Source organism: Megalobrama amblycephala, linkage group LG24 (genome assembly GCF_018812025.1).
Source record: "Megalobrama amblycephala isolate DHTTF-2021 linkage group LG24, ASM1881202v1, whole genome shotgun sequence".
Taxonomy (NCBI): domain Eukaryota; kingdom Metazoa; phylum Chordata; class Actinopteri; order Cypriniformes; family Xenocyprididae; genus Megalobrama; species Megalobrama amblycephala.
This window is the reverse complement of record NC_063067.1, coordinates 19,930,374-19,956,072: the sequence shown is the minus strand read 5'-3', so window position 1 is coordinate 19,956,072 and position 25,699 is coordinate 19,930,374. Positions and strand designations below refer to the sequence as shown.

At 36.3% G+C, this 25,699-nt stretch overlaps 2 protein-coding genes and 1 long non-coding RNA gene across 4 annotated transcripts; 2 read left to right on the top strand and 1 right to left on the bottom strand.

Moving 5' to 3' along the window:
* Nucleotides 1-764: 764 nt before the first annotated feature.
* On the bottom strand, nucleotides 765-21,591 carry LOC125259630. The gene is made up of 3 exons (XR_007182860.1): nucleotides 21,456-21,591; nucleotides 18,279-18,471; nucleotides 765-1,211 (listed from the first exon to the last, which is right to left on the bottom strand). It is a non-coding gene; the product is annotated as an uncharacterized LOC125259630 (long non-coding RNA).
* On the top strand, nucleotides 848-20,618 carry hnf4a (hepatocyte nuclear factor 4, alpha). 2 transcript variants are annotated; one of them, XM_048177398.1, is made up of 10 exons: nucleotides 848-911; nucleotides 14,811-14,985; nucleotides 15,072-15,166; nucleotides 15,648-15,754; nucleotides 17,508-17,663; nucleotides 18,118-18,205; nucleotides 18,305-18,457; nucleotides 18,559-18,795; nucleotides 19,137-19,259; nucleotides 19,584-20,618. In XM_048177398.1, exons 1-10 carry the CDS (start codon nucleotides 863-865, stop codon nucleotides 19,724-19,726), a joined length of 1,326 nt encoding a protein of 441 aa, XP_048033355.1. In that variant the 5' UTR covers nucleotides 848-862; the 3' UTR covers nucleotides 19,727-20,618. The 2 variants fall into 2 exon arrangements, with proteins under 2 accessions (XP_048033355.1, XP_048033354.1); XM_048177397.1 differs by lacking the exon at nucleotides 848-911 and adding an exon at nucleotides 12,893-13,075.
* Nucleotides 21,592-21,643: 52 nt separating the features above from the next.
* Nucleotides 21,644-25,039, top strand: ttpal (tocopherol (alpha) transfer protein-like). Its single transcript, XM_048177407.1, has 5 exons — nucleotides 21,644-21,841; nucleotides 22,579-23,023; nucleotides 23,745-23,938; nucleotides 24,020-24,130; nucleotides 24,216-25,039. Exons 1-5 carry the CDS (start codon nucleotides 21,788-21,790, stop codon nucleotides 24,492-24,494), a joined length of 1,083 nt encoding a protein of 360 aa, XP_048033364.1. The 5' UTR covers nucleotides 21,644-21,787; the 3' UTR covers nucleotides 24,495-25,039.
* The last annotated feature ends 660 nt before the right edge of the window (nucleotides 25,040-25,699 follow it).

Genomic DNA, 25,699 nt, shown 5'->3' with positions numbered 1-25,699 from the left:
GCTGTCGAATGTCCCACCACCAGCTATGACATCCGCTTTAAACATTACAATGCCCATGATAACTTTTGTTAACTCTGCAATAAGTAAATCCTCTTCACCCGCGTATTACTCTTTGACAGCGATGCCATAAAAATATATAGAGCTACCGCAAAAACGGAAGTTCAAACATTATTCTATACATGGCGGCACGCTTGTTTCTCTGGCGCATAAGGTTGGAATAGGATGGTATTGGTATAATGGTTAAGTATCTAACCTGCCAACACAAAGGTAGAAATGAACCAGTTAAACGAAACCCCTTGAGTCTGTCTAAAGTCAAATAAGGGGCGGAAATGAAAGCTGATTTGAGGGATGTTGTCAAACAGTGAATTTGGTCTATTTCTTGTCAAAGGTAATGGGAATCGGACAAATCAGAATAGCTTAATGAGTCTGTGTAAACGTTCCACTCCTTTCTTTTCTCACACCCGTTCCATCTCCTAATGCTTGGCTACACAAAACTCTTGTAACCCTTAATGATTCATTCCTGAATATGGCATGAGTTTAAAAAGATGCAGACTTTGAGAAATGGAGAAATATTATAACAAACTGTCTATTTGAGTTTCTATCATCCTGTTGCTATAGCTACAGCTGTCATATGGATTGGTCTCTATACAAGCCTGGTTACTGTTTAACCTCTCCACCCACATTTGCCCAGATTAGGAAAATCAATAAGATAACAGGAGTACCGGCCTTACCTTGCGCCAACAACACCTTCACTAGAAACAGAGGACTGTGCAAAACTTATATGTGTTTATTCCTCATCATCTTTTACACTTAAAGAGAGAAAAATTACAAAAACACAGTGGTGGGGAGCAGAAGAGACATCATGGTCAATGTGAACGCTCAGGTTGGCACCCATATGGATCCACCGTATGGTAAGTACTCCGTCTCTTTCGATATAGTTTCAGGGAAAAAAATGGTGGGTGCTTTGGTGATCTTGGTGGAACATGTTGTTGCATGGCATTTTGTTCGTTGACATTTCATCCAATATGGTAGCTATTATCACCATTCGTGAGAGATTGTGGTGCACGGCTGCAATTCGGGAGGTGTGGCAAATCCATAATGACTGGTAAATAGGGCCTATTTGCTGGAGAAGATGAATAATGTGGACAGAATGGCTGAAGTTCCTCTTTTCTTACTGGGATGTAATGACTCAAAGTACTCTAGGTAAAGTGCTGGAATAAAGTGAGCATTATGAAAGATCTCTGGATGTGAAAACAAACTGGATGTGTAATCCAAACATGATGTTTTAAGGATACAGTTATTCAAAACTAGAAAACAGGCCCAAAGCAAAATGATATGCATGACAATATTACATAGCAAAATTATGTCACTGCATTATTCATCTTTATTTATTGTCTGTTTTGACCTAGATATTTAAAAATGAGGAGTAAAAGAGTTTAATGTTTGGAGTCAATAAGATTATCTTACGCTCACCAAGGCTGCATTTATTTAATAATATTTTGTGATGTATGCAAAGCATGCTAACTTTAGCATCTCTCTGTACAGTGTCATGTAAACTTGCGATGCTTCAGTCAGTTCCTTGTGGCCAGGCACTGTATGCTTGCTCGTATGAAATATAATATCTAAAAATCAGTCACAAAGTCAGCATCTCTCTAATACATTTAGTCAAACAAGTATAGCATTACATATATATGTCAACACTCGCATGACTTTTATTTATGGCTACACATTTGTCTTTGTGCTACTGGAACATTTAAATTATTGTTGCATTTCTGTGGCAACTGTGATTAAGCTGCTTTGTGGTCTAGATCATTTCAGATCTGCTGTAATGTGTTTTTCGTGAAAACAAAGAATGCACAAAGCACTGCTGGGGTAAATCCTAGTGCGAAATGCTGCTGACAAACATGAAAGTAGGCTCAAACATATTAGCATACATTAACATTAGCTAATACTTAACATGAACTAAAAGTAAACAATAAGCTAAGTTAATTTCTACATATACTAATACATTTGAAACAGTTAACATGATTTAAAACATTATTAACTAGCATGAACAATAGTATATTTATATATAAATAACATTAAACAAGATAAATGCAGTAAAAAAATATACTTTTTTATGCAACCACAACAAATTCTTCAACCTTCATTGCCTATTTTTACAAATTTGATAAAAACATAAATATGTTACATAAATTTGTAATTAATTCATATTTAATTAAAGACAATGCTACATTGCAGGTGTATAAATCTTGCATGTGTGCGCAAATAGTTGACTCGCAAATTGCAGGACTACTGTCTAAAATTAAAGTTGGCATGAATGGGAAGTTGCGATAGTTTTTTGTCTCTATTATGACTTGTTTCCGAGTGAAACAGCTTCTTGAACAAGAAAAAATGTGGGGTGGGACTTGATTTTGTCCATAGGGAATTGATTGGATGTTGTATGTTATTGGTGTGATGTCATGTGAGTGACAGGTTGTCCCGCCCTCACGCCAGTAAACACATCAACAGAGAAGAGATGTTGCTGCAATAGGGAGCAGAAGTTATTTTGATTAAATGTTATGAATGCACATGAATTAAAAAAAATAATAATGATGTGCACTGATAAATCATTTATAGAAAATACAATATTTCATAAAAAAATAAGAATTGCTAATTTTGATTTCATGGTAACTGTTGAACACCTCTTGAGTGCCCTGAAATGCAGAAAGACTTTTTGCTGGAGGTCCAGCAGCTCCAGCTGTCAGATCAGAGACTGTTCAAGGCCAGAACAAGCAGCAACCAGAGTCAACAAGCTTCAACGGTCTGTGTGTGTGGAATGTTGCTAAAAGTAGAACTCCTACAAAGACACTCTTCCATGTCTGGAAATATTTGTTCCTGAAAAATAGTCACTTCAGAAGCATTTCTTTCTTCTGGTCAAGATCTCATCTCTCTTCAGTATAAGCAGCAAAGTTTCTAGAGGCATTCAAACCTGGAATTAAGCAATTTCATACACATTTAAAGGGTTAGTTCACCCAAAAACTTTTTTTTATTACTCACCCTCATGTCATTCCACACCCGTAAGACATTTCGTTCATCTTCGGAACACAAATTAAGATATTTTTGATGAAATCTGATGGCTCAGTGAGGCCTCCATTCCCAGCAAGTTAATTTACACTTTTATTGCTCAGAAAGGTACTAAAAACATCAGCGGTTCGGAGCGCCAAAGTCACGTGATTTCAGCAGTTTGACGCGATCCAAACCGCTGATTTGAAACAAAATCTTTGAAGCAGTGTTTTGAAATCGGCCATCACCAAATATTGTTGAAAAGTGGTTATTTTGTTTTTTGGTGCACAAAAAGTATAATATTAAGGTAGAACCACTGTAGTCACATGAACTGTTTTAAATATGTTATTATTACCTTTCTGGGCACTGAAAGTGTAAATTAACTTGCTGGCAATGCAGGCCTCACTGAGCCTTCGGATTTCATCAAAAATATCTTAATTTGTGTTCTGAAGATGAACGAAGGTCTTATGGGTGTAGAACGACATGAGGGTGAGTAAAAAATGACAGAATTTTCATTTTTGGGTGAACTAACCCTTTAAGTTATATACTTTAAATGTGTCCTGTTTTTTAAATATGTTATTTATTTTACATTTTATATATTTTTTATATTAGGGTAGTTGACACATTCTGCTGTATGACAAGCTATACGACATTTAAATACACAATTTTAAGCAGCTAATTATTCCATATTGATTATGCCTGTACCGTTTAGCATATTTAGTATATTGAGAGTATATGAAGCCTAAAGTAAAATTTAAAAAGGAAATATTTGTACTTTTGGAAAAATAATTTGTCACACTGCAGGAGCATTTAATTATGTCATTTAAATGATGAAAAGATAATGACATTCCCTTATACATTCATATAAATCTTGATGTTGATATAAAATACACATTGTGTCAAAAACATACAACACACACTATGCTAATCCATATATATGATATATGCATCTCCTATAATGTTTTATGCATTATGCATAACAGAACTTAATGTATAGTTTATTTATTTAACAGTCAACAAAGTTGATGGTGGAAAGTGGGCATTATATACAATACCGTTAAAAATTTGGGGTCAGTAAGATTTTTTTGAAAGAAATTAATTCTTTTATTCAGCAAGGACGCATTAAATTGTTCAAAAGTGAAAGCAAAGACATTTATAATATTACAAAATATTTCTATTTAAAATAAATGCTGTTCTTTTGAACTTTCTATTCATCAAAGAATCCTGAAAAAAAAAAGTTTCAGTTTCCACAAAAATATTAAGCATCACAATGGTTTAAATGTCCATAATAATACATGCCTTGAGTACCAAATCAGCAAATTAGAATGATTTGTAATAATATTGTAAATCATTTTCTAAATTGTAATAATATTTCACAATATTACTGTCTTTTTTTCAAATAAATGCAGCCTTGGTGACTTAAAAAAAGACTTTTTCAAAAACATTTAAGAATATTACCGACCCCAAACTTTTGAACTTTATGTACCAAACTGACACCAGAACAAATTTAGTAAAACTTGCCTAAATAGCTATTTGCCTACTGGTTAACACTCTCTAGTCAGAGAAGTCAGAAATTTCTAAGAAACGAAAACTTTTACTTTTCACAGTTCTTTCTCTCCACACTACCAGAAAATGTATAATTCAATTAAGAAGTTTCATTGACTGAACACTGGTGCCACAACTTAATGTTTCCTATCCATTTGTGGGAGAATCCAGGAGCCTCAGAAACAGGAAGTGCCAGAAATGAATTATACGCTCTGCACACTTGACAATATTAGGCCGTGCGCTCAAGCCCCCAATCAAATCTCATTGTGACAGGCATTAAGGGATTAGGCGAGCTGCCGGTCAGTGTGTGTACGGCAGTGAGAACGGCGGCTCCCACACATGCTCTCACACTCACTGAATGGATAGATCATTGTGTGAAGGAGGTTGAGGAGCGGGGGGTCCCTGCCAGCTCTCAGGACCACAAACCAGTGCAGGATGTATGAAGGACATGGCACCGGCCACTTCAACACCACACCAGGTACAAGGACCGCATAGATCCACTGCCTCTTTTAGAACAGTCGAAGCTGGAGGTCCGTGAGGTAGATTATGAGAGTTTGTTTACCTCTTAAATAGAGTGGGGTTCACAAAAAACTATGCGACTTTCATATATAAAATGATAAAAATGATACAAGACATAAAAAGGAGTTTACACAATTTGGGCAGAAATTTCACTAATTATTATAATGAAAATGAGATATACTGGAGCAAAATGGAAGAGTTTAAAGCTAAAAGTGGTTTGAATGTCTTCAAAGTGATTGAATTTGACTCTCGTTTATCGAGGTTTATGGTCAGAATGTGAAATAAAGTCTGGTTTTGGTTTAGTTCTTTGTGTCAGAATGGCTGATAGACCGTGCTTTTTTAAAAAATCACTGCATACCTGGCAGTTTTTGGGATTTCAAGTCACATTGGTGAAGCCCTTGTGGCTCTGCTCTGTGAGGCCCGGGGCTGCAGGGAACCTGCACATGTAATTGCAAACTTTGTCCACATGGAGGAGCTGCTTAATAGTAAGCTTCACAGAAACTGTGCACATTAAAAATGTACATTCTCAGATGTGTTTCTTAAAATTGTTTTAAAAATCTAAAATGTCATTTTATTTCCATAGTTCACACAATCTAAGATTCACATATTAAGACCATATATAAACTATATTTACAGTTTATACAGTTTCAAAGTTACAGTTGCTTCTGTTTTAGATTTACTAATATAACACAGAAAGCTAAATTACAGATTACATTATCAACTTAATTTGAGTGGAACGATGAATCAAGAAATTCACATGCATTTTGAAGTATTTGCTTTGTCCTTCTTTTGCATTAATGTCAGCTGCACATGAGCTGCATGAACTTCTTGTGTTTCAATTCCAATTTCAATTCAATATAGATTAATTTGGATAAATATCAGGTACAGTACGTTCATTTTTATCCCAAGGCCAAAAAAACTCTCTCAAGTAGCCTAATGCTTGTGTAAACTAGCCTGTCAGCTGGTAGCCTACAATATTACTATAATATTAAAGTAGGTTACATTACTATATAAATATTACTATAATGGTCATATTAATTTACATTAATTTTAAATAACATTAATGTTATGATATTAGAACAGAATGAACATGTAATGCTCCTCTCTAGAGTTAATTTTTCTAGCTAACTACACTATTGTCAATTAATGGCTTTCCTGAGGTAAACATTAAGTGAAATCTAGGCTATTGTTTACAAGCTATTTTGACGTCTTTCCACGGTTTAAACACTGATTGAGCGATTACATGAGACATGATAGCCTACATTTAAGTAAGTTGTACTGTATCTTTCAACATATCCTCTTTGATGTTCATTCATGTTTATTTCATGCTATAACTAGAAGGCCTAGTAGAGGAAGAGATGATCGGTTCACGTGCCAGTTGAACTGAAGCACATTAAAGAGCGCCAAAACGGTAGCCTATTTATTGTTTGAATAATATCGACAGAATTTGAAAGCTGGCTGTTTGTTTACTGCTCTGTCAGTGTCTTCTCTGCTCCACAATGTTTTTTCACTGCATGAGAAAATGGATGTGAGAACAGTGATGTATCATCACAGATATGCTGGCATCATCCGACAACATAGGGGGAAAAAAAGACTTGAGTTTACGTAGTGTCATTAAAGTGGTTAAACAGTGATCACACCGCTGGTAAAACATCATATTCATTAAACAATTATGTAATTTCTTTGTACTATTGTGATATTCAAACACAGCACCAATGAAGAGGCCTAAAAGTACACCAAGTGGCAGCAGGTTAACTGATTATAAACCAATTTAAAAACCACGCAGGACTCTTTAGCTTAGATAAAGTAGGGTAAAGTTAAACTTGTTTGGGCAAAATGTTCCTGTGAGCTGTACACTGTGATGAAAAGGTGATTGATTGATGATAACGAGTGAGTGATAACTGTCCACGCAGCATCACTCAGCCTGCAAATATGATTGGGTCAACAGGCAAACAGATTCTCAGCAAAAAAACTGTTAATCATTGAAAGAGCCTTATCGGAAGATGTGATTGATTTACAAAGAGCATTGCTCTAAATGTTTATTGATGCAATTGTTTACTTGCGTGATGTGCACAAGCTACTTGAGCTTTTGTAATGTGATGAAAGCAACAAAGAAGCTTGATCATTTCAGTAGCATACGTTCTCAAATAGTATTTAATCCCATAAAACTGATCACTTGATAGTAGCAAAGCCATCAGAACAAAATCCTATCAGTGGCTTGATCATGTTGAAAAGCATGACACAGACAGAGATAAGCGGAAAGTAACAGCAAAGGTTGGCTAAATGTCACCTTTTTTTTTGCCAAACATATTATTACTCAATGATTTTGAGTTTAAAAAAAAACTGGAATACTTTATGGAGGCTGTGCAATATTAGGCTCTAGGGGTTTATGATTACCTAGACTACAAATACCCTGATGGGTGAGGACTATGGGAACTTCATAGATAACTGTCTCTGTTAATCGTTACGGAGGATGATGGCTCTGTCTCATGTGCCTCTTAAGGCTTTGAGTAAAGTATCTCTTTTAAAATGAAAACACTGCTAAAAGATTGACTTGATACAGTATCATGCATTTGTTAAATGGAAGTCAGAAAATCGACATTTAAAAATGCAAACAAATGTGAGAAAGGAAAAAAAGTTGTCATATAAGGAAAAAGTTAATTCTAGTTGTTTTAAAGTGAAAGTCAGGGGAAAACTTAACTGGAAATCATAAAGTCACAAACAACATTGTGAATTACATCTTGGCAGGAATTACAGATTTTGCTTGTAAATTCTCTTAATTTGCACCTGGGTTATGTATTAAAAACTTAACAATGCTCGAACTTGCTGTTTTTCAGAGCTACAGGTTGCATGACATGCTTCTCTGTTTCTTGATGCAGGCATCAGTTTGATTAGGAAATACTTTGAATTCTTTCGTTTGTTAATGCTTTATTCTCAGAATGAGTTTTATTATAATCTGCTAACTGAAATATACAATTAATGTTGAATATGAACCATCAAAGAAAAAACTGAATGAATGAAAACGCTTGGAATATTTAGCAACTGACCACTGATTTACATTTGACAGGCCGTTAAAAAGCCAAACAGCCTGATGAAACTCAAAAAAAAAAAAAAAAAAAAAAAAAAAAAAGTTTCAATCGAGGGGAGGGGCATTATCCATGCTTATCGGCCCCCTCATGCTTAGTATGGAAAGATTCATTTCAGAAGTCTTACATTAGGTGATATTAACACTGCAACAGTTTAAAACTAGAACTAAATGCTATGTTTTATGTATCATTCGCAATAAAAAAAAGTAAATATTTTGCCCCCAAAGGGCATGAGCTGTGTGGTTCGCAGGTTACCAACCAATCTGTTGTCACCATACTCACATATCTGTGCCATCTACCCCAGTCAATCCACAGAGGCTTTTCTACTGGCCTCGAATGTGCTTTAGTAAGCATATTGCTGCCGTCTTCTCCCATTCTTATCAATGACACAAAGCCTCAAATGTTCAAAATCAAAATATTCCCACATAAAGCACGTTTCCGAGTACTCCGAGAGGATGTTATTCCGTGTAGGCCACCGGTTCCCACAAGATGTGAATTGCACATCCACCTTTGTAGTGCTACTTGTTATTCCCATTTGGTCAGACAGGTGAAATGAAAAAGAGTCATTGGAGAGAAAGTACAAATAGGCAGTGGTTACAAATGGAGTTTGGTCAGTGGTCGGAGATCCTTATTGTGGAGATAGACAGGACTTTGTTCACAAACTGGAGTTTGAAGTTTCAAAGGGGAAAATAGGCAGAGGAGTTACATCAACCCTCTGACTTTTAGCCCCAGGCAGGCGGTATGGGTGACTGATTATAGGACATGACATTGCTGCCTCATATCACACAGAGGAGACGATCAGGGCAGGACATGTGCTATGTCGTATTGTCTTCTGTGATGAGACTCAAAGTACGATTGCACCACGCTGCAGTAAACGTCTGTCTGCCTTGCAACATTTATCAGATAATGGTGGAAAATTCTGACCGTTTGTTGAGGGATGTTTTCAGTTAGTGAGCGAGTTGCTTTGAATTTGTCGTATTAGTTCGGTCTGAGGGTTTGGTTTCTGTCATCACTGATACAGTAAGGAACAGACACTTAAAGGGATAGTTCACCCAAAAATTAATATTCATCATTTACTCACTCTCAAGTTGTTCCAAACCTGTATGATTTCTTCTGCTGAAGACAAAAGAAGATATTTTGAAGAATGTTGGTAACCAAACAGTTGATGGGCCCCATTGACTTCCATAGTATTTTTAATTTTTTTTTCATCAATTGGGCCCATCAACTGTTGGGTTATCCATATTCTTCAAAATATCTTCTTTTGTCTTCAGCAGAAGAACGAAAATCTTCCAGGTTTGGAACAACTTGAGGGTGGGTAAATGATGACAAAATTTTCATTTTTGTGTGAACTATGACTTTAAGGGGAGGAGAAAGGAGTGGTGGGAGTGTTCAAAAACATTACAAAATTATAAACAATTCAAAAGCATTACAGGTGTGTTTGAACGTTATTGATTAAAAACTCTGTCCACGTGACAGCGGTTGATTCGCTTTTTCTAAATCAAATTTAATAATTAACAAAATAAGTAATTATTAATACAATTATTAATAATGATTAAATTCATATAATTGTATTAGGGAAAGTGTATAACTAGCATAGTTGAGTAAACTAAACTAACAGTGTTGTCAGTTAATATGCAGTCATGAAAGCGCCATGTAAAATAATAAAATAAATACAATAACATAAATAATACAACAGATAATTTATCTATACATATTTACTCTGTAATTTACACCTATAGCCTGCCACGTTAATAAAAGTACATGAGTGACACACAAATAGGCTACCAGTTAATGAATACATAAACCAACCTTATTCCACATCAGCACAATCTGCAGATGTAAATCTGTTAAGTAGGTTTGTTCACCAAGAGGCTTCTGCCCATGTGAGGTAATGATCTAATGTAGTTATCTACGCCTGCTTGCTCTGATCATTGAGGTGCATGTGAGAAAGGGCCATAACTTTACAGATTATACTTTATAGAGGTCATTCCTTAGTTAACAGAAACACGGAGATGTGTGCTGCGATAAGGAATTTAATGGTGACTCAGATAAGATTTGCCCATTGTGAGTCATTCCTGTACACCGATTGTCATTACTCAGGTTAATTGCTGCTGGAGAAGTGAAGTCATCTTGTATACAGAAATAAGGAAGACTAATAAGTATTTCTGATCCGTATAGGCTAAAAAGACGCAGTTCTTGTTCAAATTTGCATATTTATTTGGAGATTTACCAGCTAAACATCAACATCAAGCATCAAAGAAACTACCGCACAGCCTCATTAAATTTGCTGACATACATGTCTTCTTATGAATTTATTTGTATTTTTAATATCCTTATGAATATGCAAGTCTCTGAAATATATTCAAACCAGCTATCTTGTAAGTTTAGGTGTTTTCCAGTCTGTTCAAAACCAGCTCAGCATATTTAGTTCACAGAGATGGTCAGGTGGGATGTGCCATTTTCACATAATAAACAATGTCAGGGCTGTTTTAGCAAGCTCAACATAAAATACATAATCCCACATTCTCATTACATTTCATGCAGAGTAATTTAGTTTAAATATAAAACAAACATGAAATGCTATACTGTGCCACACTAATTCGAGTAATGAAGGATATTATACAAACCTGCATTAATCTTCACTGCAAGAAATAATTATTTTTCTCATTAGTTTTTCACACAAAATATCCAGAATTATTTTTTTTTACCTCATTTGCATTTTTTTCCCCTCTTGTTTTAAGAATAAACCTCATAAAAGTTGTAATCTATTCTTAAAACTATAAACCAGAAGTACTGTTTGTAGGGTAAAAAAAGTTCATTCTGACAGTATGTTAGCTGTGCAGGTGGACATGAGATTTTAGAGGCTCTAGAGCAGGTCTGAACTGAAGAGCGATGACCCATGGCTTATGCTGCTTTCTACACTACAAATATACATACTTGCCTCTGTTTGCATTGGCCCTGTACATGATTTTGGTATTTGCGCAATTGTAACATCAAACTTTCCTGTTTGAATAACAAATAGTTTTATCCTCTCTAAGAAGGGTTAGGACAACATAGACTGCTCTACAAATTCAGTATTATGTACAGAGATGATCACCTCAGTTTTTCCCTTATCTCATGGTGAGTTGGATATTGTTGTATCAGAATCTTTTGCAAAATCAGGCCTAGTTTACCTCTAGAATACCAATGAGTGGGGAAAATATCTTGTGTCACCAAACCTTAAAAAAATGTTTGAAATTTGAATGGAAAAAGAATAAAATAATATGCAAGATAAACCTGTTAATTGCATGGTTACCCTCAACAATTTGATATTTAATAGGACAATACATGCAATTGTACTGTAAAATACTCAAAAACAAATCTTGAAGGTAAGAAGCATGAATTTGCATGTAATTTATAGTCAAAAAATAAATTAATTAATAAATAAAAATGTATTTATTAACTATGAACTATTTATTAGGTAGATCTCAGAGTTAAACTGTGTCAGAAAAAATAATCTTAATTATGTCAGATAACACTTAAGCAAAAAATGGTCAGGTCAAAGTGTCTGAATAATTTTAAATTTTTATCAATTTTACTGGTAGTCCACTGTATGAAGAATTTTTGGGTATAATATGTCACAGTTTACTTTATTTTGCTATCCTCACTTACATAAATGAACTATAATGTCCTGCACCCACTAGTAAAAATATATAAAAAATATCTGAATAATTTTTGGTTTGACTGTATGTGTGTACTGTGTATTATGTATATTTAAATACACACACATACATGTATATATTTAAGAAATATTTGCACATATATACTGTATATATATTTATAATATTTTATATATAAATGTGACATTTTTTTCTTAAATATATACATGAATGTGTGAGTATTTTTATTTATTAATGCATTTATTTTTTGACTGTAAATAGATTGATTGTGGGTGTGTATAATTATATATTATTATTAATTTATGAACTGTCCAAAATGCATGGAGCATTATTGTCACCACATTTTTTTTTTTTTACAGTGAACTTACTTTTACAGTGAGTATTTTAATACAAATTCAAATCTATTATTTGGTGTACCAACTGATAATTTTGCATTGTTTGATGAGAAGTACACAATCTCTTCTGAACAACTGAAACTGAGTTGTGCATCACGTGCACATGCAGAATGTTGAATGGAACAATGAGCTCTTTTACATAAAGGCTACAATTTTTACGCCGTGTGAGTTATTGCTGTTGTTTATTGTGCTAGAATTAAAAGAGATTTAGCAAACACGTAATTTGCAGGTTGAAATGTGGACCATTACTCTCAATCTTATACATTCGAGCTGATTGTGAGTGATATTTCCCTACTGTTTAAAATGTGTCAAGACCTATAAGCAGTCATTTTTCTTGACCCCTTAAGTCTTGTTGGGGAACTCAGATAGAAAGTATAGTGTTGAGACTGGCTATATTATTTTTTAGCAATGAATTTGAGACTACTGAGACAAAAAAATAAGACAGTGTTTGTCTCCGTCTCTGACAAAAACAACAACTCTGATTTAGCACTTCAATCATTAACGTAAGGGCCATCCCACTCCAGAATGGGGCCGTGCCTTGGGAGGAGGCCCGGACTGTCAATCACAGCAAGCCTCATCTTTGCCCTTGAGGACATGGCCCCTGTCACTCAGAGGTGTCTACCCCTCTGAGAGGAGGGGCTTGGCCTATGAGGGGGTGTCCAAACGCTGTAGAGAGGACAAGTCTTTCCCCCCAGCATCAGGTAGTTGAGAATGCGTTTGTCCAAACCACTAGTAGACATGGAGATGGCAGACTATAGCGAGGCCTTGGACCCAGCCTACACCACCCTGGAGTTTGAGAACATGCAAGTGCTTGCGATGAGCACAGGTGAGTCATCTGCTCAGACCCTGCGGTGAACTTTGAGACCTTTAGTGACTTATAGACTACTTTATAGTATATGGTCAAGCGTGGGAGGCAGATGTTTAACAGGGCTGATAGGGTTATAGTTAAGTGCCAATTCGTAACCTCTTGCACAGAACACCCAATACTAATTGTAAAAGCCGATTTAAAATGCATTTTTCAGTAGGAGATAAGAAACACAACATGCTCTGTCCTGTAGACATGGTACTCCATAAGGAGAAGAGGTTCATTCATCTCCTCTTGCTTGTTCTCATACACTTGGCTTGGGATAAAATGACTTGTTTGGATAGTATTTCAAGAAGAAGTTTGACACCAGGATGAATGATTACTGAGCAAAGAGGGTGTCATGTAAATGTTTCGCAGCTAAGTCTCCCATGTCTTGGTTTTGTGCAACAAATTGATATTCAACCACTATCAACCTGACCTGACAATGTAATCTAATATCTATGGTAAAGTTATATTTAAAGTTTTAGTAAATTAGTAAGAGTCTGATCTATTAATCTATAAAATGTTTACATTTGAGTATCTCTCTCTCTCTCTCTCTCTCTCTCTCTCTCTCTATATATATATATATATATATATATATATATATACATATATATGTATATGTGTGTATATGTGTGTGTGTGTTTACTGTTAAATTGGTTTTCATTGTAGAGGTTATTTATTCAATAGAGTATATCAAAATTATTTTAATTATTATTAAAAGAAATTAATAATGAAATATTATAGCCAATTTTTTCATCTCACATTATACATTTTTCATTTTAACATTTTCGATCACATATTGTTTTCCATTTAGATAATTATCACATAATCACTCACACTAATGAGTCATTTAACCACATTTTGTCTTTGATCATTGCTTGGGTTTTAATGTAATTATCTCTGATTACCTCAAACCTAAATTTAACATTTAAAAACTTGCAAATCTTTCCATTGAAATCATGAATGTTTAAATTATTTCTGTCACCAACATAAAATCATTTTCTTTATAATCATTTTTAAGCTCTATTTTTGGCCTTTTATACCTTTATTAGTTTAAATGAGACAGGAAGTAATGGGGAGAAGAGAGAGGGGAACAGGACAGGCAAAGGACCTCGAGCTGGGACTCGAACTCGGGTTGCCTGAAGCAAAGCTGCGCTATATGTCGGAGCACTGCCCACAAGGCTATCATTTTTTTTAATCAAACCAAATTTCTTGGATTTCTGTTCAGTGGACATTGAATTTGTTTAGTAGGTCATCAATAACACTAATTAGAGTTTATATAATCTAACATGATCTTGTTGTAGCTTTTGTACAGATTTAGCCCTAATCGCTTCTGGATTACTTAGCAAACAGTTCTTTCCAGCACATGTTCTTGATGATGATTCACTGCCAATTGATTTAGCTGTAAAAATGTCTTTTTGAGAGTGTTTTTCACCCCATGACCTTTTCCCTATTTACTTTAACTCTGATTGGTCTGGAATCAGGAGTCTGACTGGTTCAGTCTGCAACCCAAGATAATTAATCCTCATTCAAAAAAAAAAAAAAAAAAAGATATATTTCACAGCCTCATATATATTTTATTTATTCTGAGTCTCAGATTTTAAGCAGCTCTTCTTTCTCAAACAATTTTTGTCGCATGAAAAAAGTTTAAAACAGCAAATTCAATTATTTAGCATACTTGTGACACTAAATTCAAAATCCCCAATGATTTCAGACTCCTCCCCAGCTGAGAGTGCCAACATGAATGCTGCCAACCACTTAGGGGCGGGCACCCTATGTGCCATCTGTGGGGACCGGGCCACAGGAAAGCACTACGGAGCCTCCAGCTGTGACGGATGCAAGGGGTTCTTCAGACGCAGTGTACGCAAAAACCACATGTACTCCTGCAGGTTAGAAAAACAACCTCCTTGGCTAAATTTTGTGAATATAATTCTGCAAGTTTCCATCCAAATGACTTCTTTATGCTTCTGTACAGGTTCAACAGACAATGCATAGTGGACAAAGACAAGAGAAATCAGTGCCGGTACTGCAGACTAAAGAAATGTTTTCGAGCTGGGATGAAGAAGGAAGGTACTTGCTCATGCTTTTAGATTACATTCACATAATGCTACTAAAGAAATAAAAAACAGAGATTAAACGCTCCTGCCCTGTTAGGGGATGAGGTGGCGCAAATGGGAGATGTTGCAACAGCAGGGAGAGAGTTAGCGAGAGACATTTTGTTAATGTTCACTCAACAATGCACTGAGGTCTATGTCTGGTTTATGCTGAACAAACAGTTTAGAGCCATCATAACTGCACACTGATAAAAAAGCGCAACCTTGAGGACTCCCCCTTCTCACAAAGTCGGCTAATATCCCTCATCTCCGCTATCTCAATTGGTTGTCAGAACTGGGTGACATTCACTGCTTCTGATAACGAAAGAGTATGTTTCAGTGGTTTACCAAGAGCTATTTTTTTCTGTACAACATCCATATTGGTCAAAATAAACCTTCTGTGTGTTTAATGAATGCAACTGTAATTTGCTGATTAAAAGTGTTCCTCTCACCCTCAGCTGTGCAGAATGAAAGAGACAGGATTAGCACCAGAAGATCCAGCTATGAAGACAGCAGCTTACCCTCCATAAATGCACTTATTCAGGCCGATGTCCTTTCTAGACAGGTACGTAGTGCAATTCAAACTACTACTAACTATTAGCAAATGTTGAGAAATATTAAAGGTGAATTGTGTAAAATATGTTCTCTTAACCCACTTTAACACACTGGGATTCACATTCTGGGGAGATCCCCAGTAAAAATCGCGTCCTGGGGGGAAAAGTTGCGTTCCGGGAGGTAAACGTCGAGATCCCGGGGAAACCCGCGGACTAATAAAACAAGTCGCGGCAACAGTGTAAAAGTAGCCCAATTTTGCGGGAAAAATTCTCAAAATGACTCTGGGGCTATCTAGGGGTGTAACGATACGCTCAGGTCACGATACAATACGTATCTCGATACGGAGTTCACGATACGATACGTATCACGATATTTTGAACAAAATGAAACTGAAATTCAAACAAGATTTATTAAAAAAACATGAACAAATTTCAATAATTTTCCTTGTTGTACATACAAGATCACATTTCAATAAAATAAATAAATATAAAATTTTAATAAAAACCTTCTGTATTCAAATTAACAGCTGAATAGGGCTGTCTGTCACTGAAAAAAAATGTTAAATTTAACATGAACTTAGAATTATGAATAGGGGCCGTTCACATATCGCGTCTAAAAACGCGTGGAAGGCGCGGCCGCACCGCTTCTCCTTCTTTCCAAAGCGCTTGCGCTCCCGTGGCGTCGGTCGTTGCTATGCAACCATGAACTGAGCTCTCCAAGAGGATCAGGATGTTTCTGCTAAGGATAAATGATTTCTAGCCCTTGCATTAGTTTTACTACGAGATATATTGATGGAGATAAGATATAAAAACCACCATGTACAGCTATGATCAGCTGTTCGGCTGAGCTTTTGATGTTTTGTTACGGAAAGGCCATAGCTGATCGGTTGATTCTTGTCACACGACCTGCGGTGCGCTTGCGGCATTCTGAGAAGTTGAGAATTGCATGCGCGTCGCGACCGCGTTGATCCCATTATGAGCGCGCTTGCCGCGCGGCTACATTTGAAAATAATAACTGACTTGCACGCGGAAAAGACGCAATATGTGAACGGCCCCACAGAACTTCTTAAAGCAAAGCATCGCAAGCGTCTTTTGCTTTTCTGTGAGCACAGCTGTTCCTGTGCACTGCGGTGAAAGAAAGCCACGACTTTTCTCACGCGACCATGCAAGAGACTGACATGAGAAACGTTTAAACCTGCTTGCAAGATTCAATGTGTGCCCGAAACACTTACTGAACTAGAGAGCTGATTGAGACACACCATCTACGATAAATCGTTACACCCCTAATACTTATAGTAATTTAAAAATGTGGTAGCATTGGATCTGGACAGGAAGGATAACTCTGGGAGTTGGAAGGGGTGTGTCGCGATTCTGCCTTCTCACATCGCGATACAGGTTCGTGGACCTGCGTATCGCGATTTCGGTTTCATATCGCATATCGTTACAGCCCTAGGGCTATCACAACATTGTGCTGTTTGTTTGTGCATCCCAGTCAGAACCACATAGCAACCGGTGGCATAAGTTTGGGGTGGGACTATCTGACCAATAGTAGACTGGGGGATTGATTAGGAAACCTGTTCAGAAACAGTCAATATTTCTGCAATTCGCCTGGGTGTTTATAATGTGATTCATATTTATAACATGATTATACATATAAATCATTGTATCTTATAAATAATAAGAATCATAATATATAGTAATGTATAATCATGTTTAAGAGATATAAACATGTATAATAAAGTTCTCCCATATGCTATTATGTAGATCTCATCACCAGGTCCTATCATGAACGGTGACATCAGAACGAAGAAGGTAGCCACTATAACCGATGTGTGCGAGTCTATGAAACAACAGCTGCTGGTGCTGGTGGAATGGGCCAAATACATCCCTGCATTCTGTGACCTCCCACTGGATGATCAGGTAGGATAAACACCACTTATTTATAGCTACAATATACTCCCACAATATATATTTAATGGATGTTGGTGTCAATTGATTCAAATGTTTGTCTTAGTTGGAAAAAAAGTTCAGAGATCTTTAGTTTGGGTGGTTAATGTATTTAGATGGCTCAGGTTAGAATATGATGAGCTGGTTTGAAAGTTACATCTCTTCTTGAGATATCCAGAATCATTAACATGCTGAGCACTGAGGCATGGTAACTGATCAGTGTTTTAGCTGTGGGTGAGAGCGTCTCAAACTGCATCTTCTCACACAAACATGCACGTGAAGACACACATGCGCATATAGTCATGAAGACATTATTTAGCCCCAGTAGATACGTTAAATTTATGTTCATTTAATCTAAGGTGAAAATAATGTTATTGTGCTCATAAAAAGGACTCTAACCAAACCAATGCATGTTCATTTGTCTCAGGTGGCTTTACTGCGAGCTCACGCTGGAGAGCATCTCTTACTAGGAGCTGCCAAACGCTCCATGCTGTATAAGGATATTTTACTATTAGGTAAGTAAAAAAGCAAGACACATTGGTAATGTGGATATGTCTTCTGGAGAGCGGAATTTTACTAATGTTTTACCTCACAATTTTCCATGTTTCTCTCAGGTAATGATCATATAGTTCCTCGAAACTGCCCCGAATTGGAGGTGAGCCGTGTGGCTGTAAGAATCCTTGACGAATTAGTCCTTCCCTTCCAAGATCTCCAGATCGATGACAATGAATATGCCTGCTTGAAGGCCATTGTATTTTTTGATCCAGGTAGACAAACTGTCCTAAAAAAAAAAGAGACAAAGCACAACAGAATGTCAAGTGATTTTTCAAAAAGATCTAATGTGATGATTTTTCTCTACTCGTTGTAGATGCCAAAGGTTTAAGCGACCCAAGCAAGATCAAACGTATGCGATACCAAGTTCAAGTTAGTTTGGAGGACTACATCAATGATCGTCAGTATGACTCGCGGGGACGGTTCGGCGAGCTGCTTCTTCTGTTGCCGACGCTACAGAGTATCACCTGGCAAATGATCGAGCAAATCCAGTTTGTTAAATTGTTTGGAATGGCGAAGATAGACAACCTGCTACAAGAGATGCTTCTAGGAGGTAAATGATTTTTGTTAATGAAAGGAAACTTTGTAGAAGTGAAAATCATGGTTATCAGACAACTCCGGCAATGCACTTTTGTTCTGTAAATGACCCTTAACTTTGTATAGCTTTAAAAACCTGCAATATCTGAGATGCATGATGAAACATCTGGGAACAACGAGAACAGCTTGTTATAATCTTGAAAACAGAGATAAAAAGGCAGCCTATACATACTGGTTCCTTAATAACCTGCCTTAATATATGTTGTAGATCCTATTGACTGAAAAAACAAGTTCTTTGATTCAGACTTAAAAATGATCTTCCCAATCAGAGATTTAATGACAATTTTTTCCTCTCAGGTTCAGCTAATGAAGCCCCTCATTCCCATCACTCTTTACACCCACATCTGGTCCAGGAGCATCTCAGTAACAATGTCATTGTTACCACCAACATGGCCACTCCCATTCACAATGGCCAGATGTGTAAGTAACTGTATCTTCTTGAACAGAATTAATGAAAAAAATTTTATGAATAGAGAATATAGGTCCTTAAAATGTGAGAATCAGGTATGGACAAACAGGCTTGTTGGAGTAATCCCTGCCAGAATCGTAGAAACTAATCAGGCTTATTTTGTCAAAGAAGGCTACTGTAATTCTTTCCTTTCCTAATGCCTTCAGAAATTTCATAAGCGTGATTATTTTCTTTCACATGTTATCATGCTATGCAAATTATGTCTATTTAAGGTTCCATAATACCCCCATGCGGACCCCTGAATTAATGTATCCTCTTGCGTTTTTTCCAAACAGCCACTCCGGACACTCCAATCCCATCTCCCCCCACAGCCTCAGGTTCTGATCACTACAAAATGGCACCGGGGGTTATAGCCACAGTGCCCAAGCAGCCAAGCTCCATCCCTCAACCTACCATCACTAAACAAGAGGCCATCTGAGTGCTCTAGCGAAACAAAGCTCAAGTTTTTGTTTTTAACTTGGTACATTTAATAGGCTGTATTCATTCTCATAAACATCTCACATTTATATTCACTAGCTGTTAAATTTAAAGTTTTTTGTAAGGACACTGTGAAATGTTTCAGATTTTCCCACTGTAAGAACTTTAAAGCAAAATAATTGAGTTTAACGGTGTGCAACAATCACACTTTAAACATATATGTTCATACCATCTCATCTGTTTGCTGTATGTATGTTTAAAATGAACTAGTGGTGCATATTTATACTACCCAAGGGGCATTCAAAACAGCAATCAGAAAGGACCATATAATACAAAGGCTATGCAAGTTTCTTCTCCTTTCAGTGAGTTTGATTTCCATAAATGTTACAGCAGGCCTGAATGTGATCAGATGTTTGTTTTATTGTACAGTATTTTAACAGCTTGCTACATATGACTGGCTCTTATAGTACTTTTACAGTAGCCTTATAGAATACATAACATTTTGTGCCTTGGAAATATTGTTATTTACCAAAATGCTGGTAATTATTTTATGTATGCTAAGAGTATGTGCATTTCATATTTTTCTGTATGTGCCATACTTAAATTGTAAATATAATGATTTCTTTTTTTCATAAATGGATTTAGTCTATTCAAAGTCATGATTTTAGGATTAAAAAACATTTTTGTCTCCTGCTCAACCCCTTAACTGTGACTAGTTAGTCATGAGTATGTATGCATACAGTATATTTCAGGAGAGAATGTCACACTCATTTGTAGTTTTAAATATTGGTCATTTAATACCAATTTACAATTACTGCCTTCAGTGAGAAGGGTAATTTCAAACTTTTAATGTGAACTGATAATAAATGTCAAGGCTATATTTTTACATAAAAGTGTGCTGCTGTTTATTTTTGGTCATACGCCTTTTTGAATCTTATATTTAGGTCACAGAAGCTGCTATAACAATGTACATTTATTCAGTTTTTCAATTCTATCATTTCAGTGGGTGGTCTGAACAAGCATTTAAATAAGCGTTTTTATTTGGGAGATTTTTATATATATATTTTTATATATCCTTATGGAAAACAACTTAAACCAGTCTAAAATGGTTTGCTAGTCTGGATTTAGAGTGAACATTTATCAGGTCAGGTTGGAAGACCAGCTAAGACCAGCAAAGCAGCTTAGATGTTTTTTTTCAGCAGGCAGTTAAATTGTGATCATGCATATCCAAATGACAAACCTTATTTAAAAGCAAATGTTTTCCAGAGGAACTTTTAAGGCTCATAATTATCTCCAGCCGTAAAACCTGCTTCAAAACAAGATGATAAAAGTGAGTGTACGTGGCAGAGCATGGTCAAGGATTTTAGTGCTGGGGGTGTGTGCTGCTCAACACTGATAAAAGACAATAAAACAATTCATAAAGCAGGCGCCTTTACTGATAGTTTCTCTTAAGAAATCTCTGTGAGGGAATGATATAACAAGAGGTGCCAATTACTGAATGAACTCCACGTTAATCACATCTATAATTCAATAAACCTGTTGTCAGGTAGCGTTCAAGATATAATTCAAACAGTAAGATGTGATAGAAAGTAGCCTAACAAAATGTATTAACTGAAAATGGTAAAAGTATTTTTTTATAACAAATAGCAAGTCAATGAATGTTGCAATTATGCCACCGAACTAGGAAAGTGTGAATTATTGCCATTTAGCTTTGTGCAAAACCCCCTTACCTGTATTGGGTTTGAAAAACAGGATACCCCCGAACCCCAAACACTCACTCTGTCTGGTGTCATTGGCCAAAAATCCGTAGCCCCGCCCCAAAACTCACACCAGTGTATCCTCAAACAAACCGAGTCATGCTTTGATAGCAATAGAGCCACAGTGTTTACATATTAGGGTAACTCAGACTGCTGATTTCTTACATATAATTGCCTGTGCATATTAAGCTGAGATATCTAAATGTTTTACATCGTATAAATGACAGACTTCAGCTTTAAGGGAAAAGGGACTTTGGGGAAACATACGCTTCTGGCGTCATACATCACATGATAGAGCGTGACCAATGGTAGAACGGCTTCTCCCTCTACACGGAACTGATTGCGGATTTCTTTGGCAGGTTGGTTATGTTCACTGTTTGATTTCTGTTCGGTTTATGTGAAGAGCATCACCTTTTCAATGCTTAAGAAGCTGAAGCTATCACGTTAAATTTCCTCATTCAGAATTTTAAAGCATTATACCTGGCATTCATATATTCAATTGCAGTGCTGCATTAGCGTTAGAAACAAACTCATTGTGTTTAGCTGACATCAGTTATTAAAAATATTTTTTGTTTTCTTGTGCATATGATAGATAGTACAGTTATTAAGCATATGAATCCAACTACATTTGTTCTTAATAAAAGGACTTGCTAAGTACATAATAATACCATGATGGTCATAAAAAAAAAGATTGATTTTCACATTAGCTGTATATATTAAAATATAGTATGAAATACAAAATAATGCAGGTTCCAAAAAGTGTAGTGAATTATTTTTAAGCTGAATCAACATAGAAAACAAAAACAAATTTTTGTACATTTTCTATTGTTTTGGCATTGACCAATTTTGCAATATTCTTTAAAATTAGCTAAAATTGCGAAAAAGATTACAGTGGATCCACAGTAAATGTATACATTTCAAATACAATGCAATACAAATATAGAATACATTTGGTGAAAGAAAAGATAAAAAAATGTCAGCCTCATACAAACCTGAATTTGTACCACTTCTGAACAATTGTGCTTGATTGTATTTTCTAAATGAAAACCCATAAACTGCTCTATTTCTGTCATTTACATGTGTCCATATTTAATAGTCCATGGCAGACCAAAACGGTCACATTGATGTTGGCCCTCCAAGGGAAGCGGTGGCGGGTGTAGGCTTCCCAGCTCCTCCCCCACCCATCTACGCCTGCACCCTTACTCCTGAACTGGTGGCCAAGGCACGGGAAGAGCTCCAGGAGAAGCCTGAATGGAGGCTCCGGGATGTCCAGGCGTTACGAGATATGATACTAAAAGACCACCCTAATCTGAGGACACGGTTAGATGATGCATTTCTGCTGCGTTTCCTCAGGGCCAGAAAGTTTGATTATGACCGGGCCCTTCAGCTTCTCCTGAATTATCATGCCAACCGGAAAGCCTGGCCTGAGGTGTTCCAGGACCTGAAGCCCTCTACGGTCAAGCACGTCCTAGACCTGGGTTTTCTCACTGTCCTTCCCAGACCAGACCCTCATGGACGCTACATACTGTGTTTACGGCCAGGTAATGATTGAACTGATGAAGTCTTCTGTTTATACAGCCATGGCCGAAAGCATTGGAAGCAACATAAATTTTGTGTTTTGCAAAGTTTGGTGTTTCAGTATTTGTAGATTATTTTTTCATGTGTTTCTATGGTATACTGGAAGACAATTTCATAAGTTTTAAACGCTTTTATTTGCAAAACAAAAACATTCAATATATGCAAAGAGTAATTATTTACAATGTTGACCATTTTTCTTCATAACCTTTGTTATGAAGGTTTTGTTTGCTTCGTCTTGTGAGGATTGACCACAGGTTCTCTTTGGGATTGAGATCCGTAGAGTTGCCTGGCCAAAATTTCAGCGTAATGATCTCAGAGCCACGTTATTATCACTCTTTCCTCATGACATGGTGCTCCATCATGCTGGAAAATGCACAATCATCACCAAATTGCTCCTGTATCGTTGGGAGAAGCTGCTCTTGCAGGAAGTTTTTATACCATTTTTTATTCATGACAGTGTTTCAGCCATATACTATTATTTAAATACTGATAAACGCAACAGTACCTCTTCTCTCATAATGTGTGCAGCAGTGCTAGATCACAACAATCCAATGATACAATCAGATGGACAATAAAGTCCTGACCTGCTTTTTTTCTTGTTCGAGAAGCTTTCACTCTGATATTTGTTACAATACAGTTACAATTTCCCTTTAAACTAAGCATTTTTGTCTTTCACTTTCTTAGGCAAATGGAAGCCTAATGATTACCCATTTGTGGACAACATTCGAGCTATTTATTTGACATTAGAGAAGCTGATTCAGCCTGAGGAAACCCAAGTGAATGGAATTGTTATCCTGGTGGATTATGGAGGAGTTGGCCTCTCTCAAGCCTCTAATCCAGGTCCACTTTTGGCCAAGAAAGTTGTTGGTATCCTTCAAGTAAGACATTGCAAACGTGATTAATTACGACAAAGTCATTGATTTTGGCATGAGCGCTGATCGGCTGCTTTTGTGTTTCAGGATGGCTTCCCAATCAGAATAAAGGCTGTAAACATTATAAATGAGCCACGTATCTTCAAGGGTATTTTTGCGATAATTAAGCCATTTCTGAAAGAGAAAATGGCAGAGAGGGTAAGTAACTAACTACTTATCCTGGTATTTACACATAGACATTTCTAGCAATTCTAGAAACAAGGGTCTTTGTTTTTCCCCACAGTATGTCCTGCATGGCTCAGACTTGGCGTCTCTCCATCGAGTCATTCCTCAATCTGTGCTGCCTCAAGAGTATGGAGGAGTAGCTGGAAGACTTGACATGTCTGCCTGGTCCAGAACGCTGCTGGAGGCTGAGGAAGAGTTTGTGGTGGAGTTCTGTCAGCCTGATCCTCTGGAGGGTGTCATTCTGCCAGACTCCATGCTGTTTGAGGGAGAGCAAGCTGGCGCACATGGAGAGGACTCCTTCAGACATCTGCGTTCCCAGCTTTATTATTGTTACTGACCTCCTGGCAATGTGCAACTGTTTTTTTTTTAAACATTTGTTTAGCTATGACCAACTATGTATTCTATTCACAGTGTGATGAGGTCAGCTGATCAGTCTGACCGTTTAAAAGATCTGGTAAAGACAGTCATTTAGATACTGGATATATACTCATTGCTTTGGTTTAACCTGTGTTTTAAAAACTTGATTCAGAATCATTTTTAGATTATAATACTCAATAGCCATCCAATCAATATCCTTTTGAGAAGGATCCCTGTTTTAATATATAATCAGTGTATTTGTTTTCAGTTGTACGGTGAGCATTGAAATGTCTAAAATAGTTATTTTCAGTGCTACATCATTTATGTTACATCTCATATAATGCCTTAATTTATGGTGAAGGGAATATCATTTATATTTATTTAGATTATTTAGAACATGGAGATAACCACACATGTCAATTAAATACAATGCAATAACATTGTGCATTTTTAAATTCATAAGCCTCAGTACAGAGAATTATTTTATCCTACAGAGAATAAAACAATTACCATGTTTCTTTCTGATTTGTGGATTGAACAGCTAATTTTTTTCCTTTTACTTTTCACAAGTGTGCATTACTGACTTTCTGTACACACAATACCCTTTGTCCACATAAGTTACAAGCTTTAGAATTAGTAAGACATCAGATAGTTGTATGTTTACAATATATTAAGCTGATGTGAGTTTGCTCAGTATACTTCTTTACATCTCGACTTCATAACATTTTTAAAGTTGAGTGGCCAATATAAAATTCACAATGCGTGGTTGTATATTGTCATTTGCCAAAACAGTTTAGATAGACATTAATCTTTAATGTTGTGTACCTTGTATAGATAACTGGTTCATTTTATTTTAAATATTAAGGGATGTAATTTATTTTTGTCTTACTGAGCACATTTATGCCTTAGTTTCAAGCCTTATGTTTGATGTCGATATTGTAGCCATATCTTATTATTTAAATACTTTATTATTCTGTTTGTGGAAACGGTCAATAAACATTATAATTTTCAGAAATAAGAGTTATGTTGTTTTTGGTTTACTAAAGAAGTGCTGTGTAGTATGGAGTTTTCCAGAAGATGGAGCCATACACCATTTGACAGAAACTTTATCCGCAGTCACACTTCCTTTTTTCCTTATAGCTGGCGAATGGAATACAGTTCGTTTTCAGAGGCATAATACTATAA